This window comes from Carcharodon carcharias, chromosome 14 (genome assembly GCF_017639515.1).
Source record: "Carcharodon carcharias isolate sCarCar2 chromosome 14, sCarCar2.pri, whole genome shotgun sequence".
Taxonomy (NCBI): Eukaryota; Metazoa; Chordata; class Chondrichthyes; order Lamniformes; family Lamnidae; genus Carcharodon; species Carcharodon carcharias.
Window position 1 is genome coordinate 15,618,560 of NC_054480.1, and position 11,649 is coordinate 15,630,208.

General features: G+C 45.7%; 1 protein-coding gene across 1 annotated transcript in view; it reads right to left on the reverse strand.

Moving 5' to 3' along the window:
- Nucleotides 1-6,915, reverse strand: part of gss (glutathione synthetase) — a 30,406-nt gene extending 23,491 nt beyond the window's left edge. Inside the window, exons 1-3 of the mRNA XM_041205423.1 lie at nt 6,840-6,915; nt 5,657-5,796; nt 3,189-3,305 (exon numbers count right to left, since the gene is read on the reverse strand). Of these exons, the coding sequence (XP_041061357.1) occupies nt 3,189-3,305; nt 5,657-5,763 (224 nt within the window). The 5' untranslated portion in view covers nt 5,764-5,796; nt 6,840-6,915. The remainder of the gene's footprint in view (nt 1-3,188; nt 3,306-5,656; nt 5,797-6,839) is intronic.
- Between the last annotated feature and the right edge of the window lie 4,734 nt (nt 6,916-11,649).

An 11,649-nucleotide genomic window follows, 5' to 3' on the forward strand; every position in this document is an offset into this window, starting at 1 on the left:
AGATTGTATGAGGTGAAGCCCAAAGACAGCACGGCCTCCCAGTCCTTCCTGTCCTCTTATCACCGAGGTCATAGATGACAGTACATAGGAGAGTCTGGACAAACCGCTAACTCCAGACAAACTGACTAAGGCCCTTGAGTCCTTCGAGAAGAGTAAAACTCCCGGAAGCGACGGCTTGCCGGCGGAGTTGTATTCGGCTCTGTGGGACTGGATCAGCCCGGTCCTGCTAGAAGTGTACGAGAGCATGCTCCTGGCCAGCAGCATGTCAGAATCCACGAGGAAAGGCATCATCACCCTCACCTACAAGCACAAGGGGGAAAGGGAGGCAATTAGAAATTGGTGACCCATTTCACTGTTGAATGTGGACTATAAGGTTCTGTCCAAGGTCATCGCCAATCGGGTCAAGTCCGCTCTGGAATTGGTGATCCACCCTTACCAGACCTGCGCTGTGCCTGGCAGGAAGATCTCTGACAGCCTTGCACTACTCAGGGATACAATTGCCTATGTGCAGGACAGGGGTGCGGACACCTGCCTCATCAGCTTGGATCGAGAGAAGGCCTTTGACAGAATATCGCACACCTACATGGTGGATGTACTCTCCAAAATGGGGTTTGGGGAGGGAATTCACAATTGGATCCAACTGCTCTACACTAACAGTAGCGCAGTCTCAAATAATGGGTGGGAATCAGATAACTTTCCGATTAAATCTGGAGTCAGGCAAGGCTGCCCTCTCTCCCCTGTCCTGTTTGTGTGTTGTGTAGAACCCTTTGCTGAGTCCATCAGGAAGGATCCAGGCATAAGAGGAGTGACGATCCCAGGCAGTGGAGGCACTCAGGTCAAAGCCTCCTTGTATACGGATGATGTCATCGTCTTCTGCTCGGATCCGCTGTCGGTGCGCAGACTGATCCACATCTGTGACCAGTTTCAACTGGTCTCTGGAGCCAAGGTAAATCGTGGGAAGAGCAAGGTCATGTTCTTTGGGAACTGGGCTGACCAATCCTTTGTCCCCTTCACTGTCAGGGTTGACGGCCTGAAGGTGCTGGGGATATGGTTCGGAGGGACCGGGGCACGCGTTAGAAACTGAAAGGAGCGAGTGTCTATGGTGCAGAGAAAACTGGGCATGTGGGAGTGACGCTCCCTCTCCATTGCAGGTAAGAACCTGGTCATCAGGTGTGAGGCACTCTCGCTGTTGCTGCACGTGGCGCAGGTCTGGCCCATTCCAGACTCCTGCGCGATGGCGATCACCCGAGCCATCTTCCACTTTATCTGGAGGTCGAAAATGGATCATGTCCACAGGGACGCGATGTACAAGCCTCTAAATAAGGGGGGGAAAAACGTGCTCAACATCGCCCTCATACTGATGGCCACCTTTGTGTGCGGCTGCATCCAGCTGTGCATAGATCCTCGGTACGCAGACACCAAGTGTCACTACGTGCTGAGGTTCTACCTGTCCCCGGTGTTGTGAAGGATGGGCCTGGCCACGCTGCCGCGGAACGCTCCCAGTAGTTGGACCGTGCCGTACCACCTGTCCCTCGTGGGAAAATTTATGCAGAGAAACACCTTTGACCACAAGTCCATCAGGCAGTGGTCAGCACGTAACGTCTTAGAGGCCCTGGGGAAAAGGAGGTTGGATCCTGTGGGATGGTTCCCCGAGCAGACTGTCAGTCGTTTGGCAGAATGCCTCATCACCAGAACTTTCCAACAAGCACCAAGATGTAGCTTGGCTGATGGTGAGAAAGGCCCTCCCGGTCAGATCCTTCCTACACGCCAGGAGTCTCACCCCCTCTGCACGTTGCCCTCGAGGTGGCTGTGGTGGGGACGAGACCGTTGTTCACCTCCTTGTAGATTGTGTCTTTGCAAAGAAGGTCTGGAGAGAGATGCAGTGGTTTCTGTCGAGGTTCATCCCGAGCAGTTCTGTGACACAGGACTCTGTGCTCTATGGGCTGTTCCCGGGGATACACACCGAGACAAACATCAACTGCAGCTGGAGGATCATCAACTCGGTGAAAGATGCTCTTTGGTCTGCCTGAAACTTCCAACGCAAAGAGTTGTCCCCGACCGAGTGTTGCAGACTGGCACATTCCAAAGTCCGGGACTACGTGCTGAGGGACGCACTAAAGCTTGGGACAGCTGCCGCAAAGCGCAATGGGGAAAGGTCGCTGTCTAAGACCTTTCTGCCGTAGTGCATCGAGGGGCTGGGAACTGTTGAGAGACCCTCGGTGCTGTACAGCTCACAATGAATATACACATTGAGTACTAATTGTATTATAATTGTATTGAAGCACCTCAAGAATGCAACATGATGTATGTTGATAACTCCAATTCCATTGTCTGTAATGACCATATTGAAATGATTGTAATATTCACTGATTGCATTGATGCACCTCATGATCCATGTGTAAAAGTCGAAACCGATTGTACTCTTTGTGATGGTGATTTTGAAATGTTTTGTAATGTTCTTCCAAATATTTTATGAATAAAGTATATTTCTCAAAAAAAAAGTGTTGGAAGTTTGACTCAGAAGTAACAGTCACAGACAGTGCCTCTGCAAATGGCCACTTTACAGGTATCCCAATCTCTCTCTTTCTCTACCGAATTCAACACTATTGGAACCTCAAAGCCGATTATTCGCAACCAGAGTCAACTCTACTGGAACCTCGAATCACAACAGCTGCATTGTTCAATCATCTACTCCCCACGAGCCAAGGACTGTTCTGTATACCTTTTTTAAAAATATACATATAGATTCACTTACTTCAAGCTACATTCTTACTCTTAATCTGTATGACCGTATACGCATGTGTTTTATCCTTTCTTGATTTTAGTAGTTTAACTCATGAAAGTCTGATCAAATTGGTTCCTTCAAAACCAGAACAGTTGGGCCTGGGAAAAAGGGATCGTGAAAGGGATTTTTTTTTTTTAAGATTAAATCTCATTGTGACCAACAAGGGCGGGGTGCGGGGGGGTTTGCTAAATAAAGACAGGGAGTCAGTCCATCCCTCCTCATCTGGGGCATCAAAATATGGGGGTGTCCCAGCCAGATGCTGACAGTTTGAGGGGTCTCGTCTGGATCGACCACTTTGGGGAACCTCACCTGGGGAGGCGTCGGAACACTAAATGAGATTCTTTCTCCTCTGTCCATCCCAAATACCAGTTACCAGTCTGGCTAGAGTTCGAAAGTTACTTACTCTGATGACCCATACATTTGACAGGCTTTTGCAATTCCTTCAGAAATTCCTTTTATTGCATTGTTAGTTAAGATCTTAGCTGCTTCATCAGATTTTCCCCAGAAGTTCAGGACATGCCTGCATGAAATAAGGAAACAAAAAGACACCATAAAAGTTCCACTGCCTCACTGAGTTAATTAAAAACTAGGTAACACTTAAGTGGTACACAATAAATGGGAATATACTAAAAGGGGTAGATGAAGTGAGAGATCTTGGCGTACAAGTACACAGGTCCCTGAAGGCAGCAGTTCAAGTTGACAAGGTTGTAAAGAAGGCATATGGAATGCTCTCCCTCATTGGCAGAGGTATAGAATATAAAAGTAAGGATATAATGTTGGAATTGTGTAAAACACTGGTGAGGCCACAACTGGAGTATTGTGTGCAGTTCTGGTCACCACATTACAGGAAAGGCGTAACAGCTCTGGAGAAAGTGCAGAGGAGGTTTACAAGAATGATGCCAGGGTTAGAAAAGTGTAGCTACGAGGAGAGATTGGATCGGTTGGGGTTATTTTCCTTAGAACAAAGGCGGCTGAGAGGTGACTTGATTGAGGTGTAACAAAATTATGAGGGGAATAGATAGAGTGGACAGGATAAAATTGTTTCCCTTGGAGGAGAATTCTAGAACCAGGGGACATAGATTCAAGATAAGTGGCAAAAGGTGTAGGGGGGACATGAGGAAGAACTTTTTTTTTATACACAGAGGGTAGAGGGTGTCTGGAATTCGCCGCCCAAGTTGGTGGTAGAGGCAGAAACTCTAAACTCTTAAAAAGTACCTGGATCTGCACCTAAAGTGCTGTTAGCTGCAGGGCTATGGGCCAGGTGCAGGAAGGTGGGATTAGAAAGGGCACCTGGGTGTCCTCGGGCTGGCATGGACAAGATGGGCCAAATGGCCTCCTTCTGTGCTGTAACTTTTCTATGGTTCCATGGTATAATTTTGAAGCATGTGCAAGACCTACTGGCTCAGGTGCACAAATCTTTAAAGGCAAGTTAATGTAATTGTCCAGACAAACAGACAAACTTTATAAATAATGGTTGGAATACAAAAGCAAGGAGGTTGCAATAAACTTATCACTGGTTAGCCATTAAATAGGGCACTGTGGCCAACTCAAACCATACTTAAGGATGTAAAGGTCTTGAAGAGAGTGTAGAAGAGGATTACCAGAATGGTGCCAGGGATGACGGGCTTCAGTTATGCGGAGAAACTGGAGAATTTCAGATTGCTCTCGAAAGCAGAGAAGGTTAAGAAGAGATTAATGGAGGTCTTCAAAAATGAGGAGTTTTAATAATAGATTGAGAGAAACTGTTTCCATTGGCAGGAGACGACAGATTTAAGATAACTGGCAAAAGACCCAGGAGAGAGAGAGAGAGAGAGAGAGAGACAAGAAGTTTTTTTTTTAATGCAAGCAGGTGTTATGATGATCTGGAATGCACTACCTGAAAGGGTAGTGGGAGCTGATTCAATAACTTCAAAAACAGAATCAGCTGAACATCTGAAAGGGAATCATTTCCAAAGCGATGGGGAAAGGGCTTGGAAGTGGAACTAATTGGGTAGCTCTTTCAAAGAGCCAGCAGAGGCGCAATGGGCTGAATGGTCTCCTTCTGTGCTTTATGATTTTGAAAGAGTTCTCGCAAAATTTATAAATGTAATAGGAACGCTGATCCCTTGGCTCATTTGTTTAGCTGCAGGAGCCCGAACCAAGTTTATTTTCTGAAATCCAAGGGAACTGAAGTGAACACAGGATAGACCAGGAATCGATCCCAGTGTAATTCCAGTCTGCACAGCTCTAACCCAGAGATGTTACATTGGAGCCAGTGGAGAGCCACCTACAACACTATATATGATACCTACATCCACGGGGGAGATGGCGGCATAGTACTAGTGACACTGGACCAGTAATCCAGAAACAGACTAATAGTCTGGGAACATTGGTTTAAATCCCAATATAGCAGCTGGTGGAATTTAAATACAATTAATAAAATCTGGGGTTAAAAGCTAGTCTCAGGAATGGTGACCATGAGACTGTTGTCAAACTGTTATCGTAAAAACCCATCTGATTCACTAAAGTCCTTTAGGGAAGGAAATTTGCCATCCTTACCTGGTCTGGCTGACATGTGACTCCAGACCCACAGCAATGTGGTTGACTCTTAACTCCCTTCTGAAATGGCCTAGCAAGCCACCCACTTGAAGGGCAACTAGAGATGGGCAACAAGTGGTGGCCTTGCCAGTGACACCCACATCCCATGAAAGAATAAAAAGCAATGAATGAAAACACAGAATTTTAGCAGCACAGAATCAGTCCATTCAGCCCCACTGGTTCCTGCTGGTACATGCACTCCAAAAGCCTCTTGCAGAAGACAGACAATTATTTATCTACCAAAGAAAAGATCAATTTCAATTAAGCTGTCAAAATCACTAGTTCAGCTCTTACCGATGTACATCTGGGACCCGCTCAGCTAGCCCTGCGTAACTAGCAGCAATGGTATTAATTTCGATTTGTTTCAAGGAAGGGCTGTGATCAGTTCCTCTGTCAAACATGTAGTCAGATCTGTTTATACCTAAAGTAATAGCCTGAACGAGGAAAGGGAAGGAAAAAAAATATATCTTAGTTGATTTAAAGAACAAAAGAGCTGAGGCACATGTAGCACAAAATGCTTCCTTCTTCAATTTACACATGCATAGATTTTAAGTAGTGCCTGATCCTTTAAGAATCTGAAGATCCATATTTTTGTCCCACATGACCCCCACCAATCTTACCCACTCCCTTTCCACAGAGGTCACTCTCAAACTGGCTATGGAACTTACTCCCTACCACTACAAACAAAAACTGTTGAGGTCAGGGTGGGAGTTAAGGGGGCATGTGGGGTACAACTGAAACAAATCATTAACAGATTTGAAATTGTCAGATGAGGGCTACAGGACCATGGCAAGCAGATGGAATTAACAAAGATCATCCCTAATGCCACTGAATGGCAACAGGTTAGGTTCGAAGGGCTGAACGGCCTCTGCCTGTCCCTTCCTATGTCAGTGTATCAAGCAGCATTGCAGAATAGACTAGGTCACTGATCCCGTCACATACTGCTCAAGTTAACTGATCAGGTCAAGAGTGACCAACTAGGAGTATCACAGGATATTGCAATTAAGGGTTGGAATGTTTCATATGTCCAGCAGAGGACGATAAATGGGAAGGTGGCAGGGAAAGGGAGAAAAAAGACATTCCATTAATAAAAGTACACCACAGCTTCAAGTTATGTTTAACACAGTCCCAAAACTTCAGAACTTTAGAACCAACAGGCTTTCATGTTGCAGCAGTACACATTTTGCCCGATAACTTTTAATTCCTCACTTCACTTGAATTGTTTCCAAAGCTGCTGGCGATAGTGGATGACACAGCTCACAAACCTCTCCACACGTGACCCAAGTGTAAAAGGTCGGATTGTATAAACTGTTTTGCTGAACGTTTCCCACAGTTCAAGAGGACCTTAACATTCACACAATTGCTGACACACTGCTGTTTAAAATTAAAAATCCTGATGAAAATAGAACAATCACTTACTTTTCAAAAAGGTTCAGTTTCCCTGTCTGCCCCTACTAGGATAAAACAAGATTACTACCTGGGTAATACCTTCTTCGAGCACCTGCTTGTAGATGTGGAAGAGGCCAGCAGTAAATTCATCCACTTCTACAGTGCTGAAAGTGAGAGAGCAGGGAAGAGTTATTTAACAAGATTGCAGCAAAGCCTGAAGGGTCCTCACTACACAATCAGAACATTTATACTCTGCTACAAGTGAGGCTGCACCAACACAAATCTTTTAAGATATATCTCCATATATTAACTGATCATAAATCCATACAGGTTTCAGCTGCAGGTCAGTTGGTAGCACTGACGTCTCTGACTTAGGAGGCTGTCCCATTCCAGGATTCGAGCACAGAAATCAAGGTAGACACTCCAATGGAGTTACTGAGCAAGTGCTGCATTGTTGGAGATGCTGCAAAAGCAAAGCCCCATCCGCCCTCACAGGTGAATGAAAAGATACCATGGAGCAGTGTAGAAGAGCAGAGGAATTATCCCTGGCTTCCTGGCCAATATTTATCCCTCAATCAACATCACATGGTAACAGATTATCTGGTCATTGTCACCATTATCCCATAGCTGTTGATGCATACAAATTGGTTGCTGTGTTTCCTATATTACAGCAGTGATTACACTTCAAAAGTGCTTAATTGGCTGTAAAGCACTTGGATGTGCAGAAGTCATGAGAGGCACTGAAATAAACACAAGCCTCTCTTCACCATCTTCAGAGCCTCCCAAGATGATGTCCACAGCAAGCTAGAGGATGCAGTTTCATAAAAGCACGTTACATCATGCAAAAGAGGGCAGTGTTCCTGAAGAGAGGTGCACAAAAGCAAACAAATATCATAGCACAGGTCACTAGATAACAATTAAGAGTAGACAATTTCTCCACCCCTCCCTCCATAATTGATGTTGAAGCCAACCTTTTTCTTTAGTTATTCATGGGATCTGGATGTCGCTGTCTTGGCATTTATTGCCCATCCTTAGTTGCCCTTGAGAAGGTAGTGGTGAGCTGCCTTCTTGAACTGCTGCAGTCCATGTGGCACTGTTAGGGAGGGAATTCCAGGATTTTGACCCAGTGACAGTGAAGGAGCGGCGATATATTTCCAAGTCTGGATGGTATATGACTTGGAGGGGAACTTCCAGGTGGTGGTGTTCCCATCTGTCTGCTACTCTTGTCCTTCTAGATGATAGTGGTCGTGACGATGGAAGGTGCTGCCTAAGGAGCCTTGTAGAGTTCCTGCAGCGCATCTTGTAGATAGTACACACTGCTGCCACTGTGCGTCGGTGGCAGAGGAAGTGGATGTTTGTGATTGGGGTGCCAATCAAATGGGCTGCTTTGTCATGGATGGTGTCCAGCTTCTGAGTGTTGTTGGAGCTGCACTCAGATAAGTGGAGAGTATTCCATCACACTCTTGACTTGTGGACAGGGTTTGGAGAGTCAGGAGGTGAGTTACTCACTACAGAATTCCCAGCCTCTGACCTGCACTTGTAGCCACAGTATTTATGTAATTGGTCCAATCAAGTTTCTGGTCAATGGTGACCCTCCCAAGATGTTGATAGTGGGGGATTCAGCGATGGTAATGCCATTGAATGTCAAAGGGCGAAGGTTAGATTCTTTCTTGTTGGGGATAGTCATTGCCTGACACTTGTATGATGTGAATGTTATTTCGCACTTCTCAGCCCAAGGCTGGGTATTATCCAGGTCTCGCTGCATTTGGACATGGACTGCTTCAGTATCTGAGTCGTCACGAATGGGGAACATCATGCAATCAGCAGCGAACATCTCCGCTTCTCACCTTATGATGGAAGGAAGGTCATTGATGAAGCAGCTGAAGATGGTTGGACCAAGGATAGTACTCTGAGGAACTCCTGCAGTGATGTTCTGGGACTGCAATGATTGACCTCCAACAGCCACAAACATCTTCCTTTGTGCTAGGAACGACTGCAACCAGCAGAGAATTTTCCCCATGATCCCAGTGACTCTAGTTTTGCTAAGGTTCCATAATGCCACACATGGTCAAATGTAGCCTTGATGTCAAGGGCAGTCGCTCTCACCTCACCTCTGGAGTTCAGCTCTTTTGCCCATGCTTGGACTGTAATGAGGTCAGGAGCTTAACTGGCATAATCCAAATCGACATCAATGAGCAGGTCATTGCTAAGTAATTGCCACTTGATAGTGCTGTTGACGACTCCTTCCATCACTTTACTGATGATTGAAAGTAGACTGATGGGGTGGTAATTTGCTGAGTTGAATTTGTCCTGCTTTTTGCTCAGGACACACCTGGGCAATTTCCCACATTGCTGGGTAGATGCCAGTGTTGTAGCTTGGCTTGGGGTGCAGCAAGTTCTGGAGCACAAACCTTCAGTACTATTGCCAGAATCTTGACAGACCCACCGCCTTTGCAGTATCCAGTGCCTTCAGCCATTTCTTGATATCACCAGGAGTGAATCAAATTGGCTGAAGACTGGCATCTGTGATGTTGGGGACCTCCGGAGGAGGCCAAGATGGATCATCCACTTGGCACTTCTGGCTGAAGATTGTTGCAAATGCTTCAGCCTTATTTTTTGCAGTGACATGCTGGACTCCATCAATGAGGATGGGGATATTTGTGGAGTCTCCTGTTCCAGTGAGTTGGTTAATTGTCCACCACCATTCACGACTGGATGTGGCAGGACTGTAGAGCTTAGATTTGATCCATTGGTTGTGGGATCTCTTAGCTCTGTTGCATAATACTTATGCCGTTTGGCACGCAAGTGGTCCTGTGTTGTAGCTTCACCAGGTTGACACCTCATTTTTAGGTATGCCTGGTGCTGCTCCTGGCATGCCCTCCTGCACTCTTCATTGAACGAGGGTTGATCCGCTGGCTTGGTGGCAATGGTAGAGTTGGGGATATGCCGGACGATGAGGTTACAGATTGTGGTTGAGTACAATTCCGCTGCTGCTGATGGCTCACAGCCCTCATGGATGCCCAGTCTACAATTGCTCAATCTGTTTGAAATCTATCCCATTAAGCATGGTGGTGGTGCCATGCAACACAATGGAGGGTATCCTTAATGAGAAGAGGGGACTTCAGCTCCACAAGAACTGTGCGGTGGTCACTCTAACCGATACTGTCATGGACTGATGCATTTGTGGCAGGCAGATTGGTGAGGATGAGAACAAGTATGTTTCTCTCTCATTGGTTCCCTCACCACCTGCCACAGACCCAATCCAGCAGCTATGTCCTTTAGGGCTCAGCCAGCTCGGTCAGTAGTGGTGCTACTGAGCCACTCTTGATGATGGGCAAAGAAGTCCCCCACCCAGAGTACATTCTGTGCCCTTGCCACCCTCAACGCTTTCTCCAAGTGGTGTTTAATATGGAGGAACACTGATTCATCAGCTGAGGGGGCAAGTGGTAATCTTGTTTGACCTAATGCCATGAGACTTCATGGTGTCAATTTTGGTGACTCCCAGGGCAACTCCCTCCCGACTGTATACCACGGGGTCGCTGGGTCTGTCCTGGTGGTGGTGGCATCCTGGACATTATCCGTAAGGTACCCCCAGATGTTAGTGAAGGGGTCTTTGCAGGGTGGACAGAGCTGAGTGTGTCATTGTCGTTTCTGGTCCCAAGTCTGGTTCCATTCCTTATGGACTTTGTAGCAGTTGGATAGGCCATTTCAGAGGGCATTTAAGAGTCAACGACATTGCTGTGGGACCGGAGTCACATGTAGGCCAGACCAGGTAAGGACGACAGATTTCCTTCCCTAAAGGATATTAGTGAACTGGCTGGATTTTTACATCATCATTATTGGGTTTCTAATTCCAGACCTTTATTCAGTTCAAATTCCACCATTTGTAGTGATGGGATTCGAACCCCAGAGCATTTCCCTGGGTCTCTGGATTACTAGTCCAGTGACAATACCACTGTGCCATCGCACCTCAATTACTACAGAAGTGAAGAATTAACAGTCTCAAAGAGGAAGACTTAAATTAAACACTTGTCTTCAGCAACTCAATCATTAGGATAGCGCAAGCCACAATATATGATTTGAAGATGCTTTACCATGGTTTCAAGACGGTAACTTGCTGCAATACCCAAAGTTGGCTAATTTAGAGTCGTAGTGACATAATTTACTACCCTTATATTAAAGCATTGAAGGAATTTACAGATTTTTAAATGTATTTTTAACATGTACATTTCTAACAAGAATAACAGATCTCCTACCGTGTTGCTCATTTATCTTCAGAGTGATATAAACATACCATCTATTTAAGCATACTATCCTACTGCTAAGATGGGGTGTTACATAAGCTGTCCTGTCCCTTTTAAGGTGTTAAGCAAATCAGCCTGGGGTTAGTCAGAGTTTAATTAGGAATGGGAGTTGACCATTCAGCCCCCCGAGCCTGGTCTGCCATTTGGTGAAATCATGGCTGCCCTATATTCCATTGCCAAATCCCTGCCTTAGCTTCATGTTCCTTTATCCCTTGGCTAGCAAAAATCTGTTGATCACTCATGTAAAATTACTAATGAGTTAGCATCTATTGCTTTTTGTGGAAGAGTGTGTCATACTTCTACTATCCTTTTTATGAAGTGGTATTTCCTAACTTCTTGCGCAAGTGGCCTTGATTTAAGGTTGTTGTGGACTCTCCCGCCAATGGGAAAAGTTTCCATCTACCCTACCAATTCCATTCAAAATTCTAAAATCCCCAATCAAAAATCACTCCTCAACTTTCTCCGTTCCGTGGGAATACAGGATTAGTTTAAGTAACCTTTCTCCATAACTCACAACCAATTATTTAGTGGCAGAGCTCTGTATTACCAGTCCAGTGACAGAACCACTTGGAAAATAAAGCAGTAACAATGGTT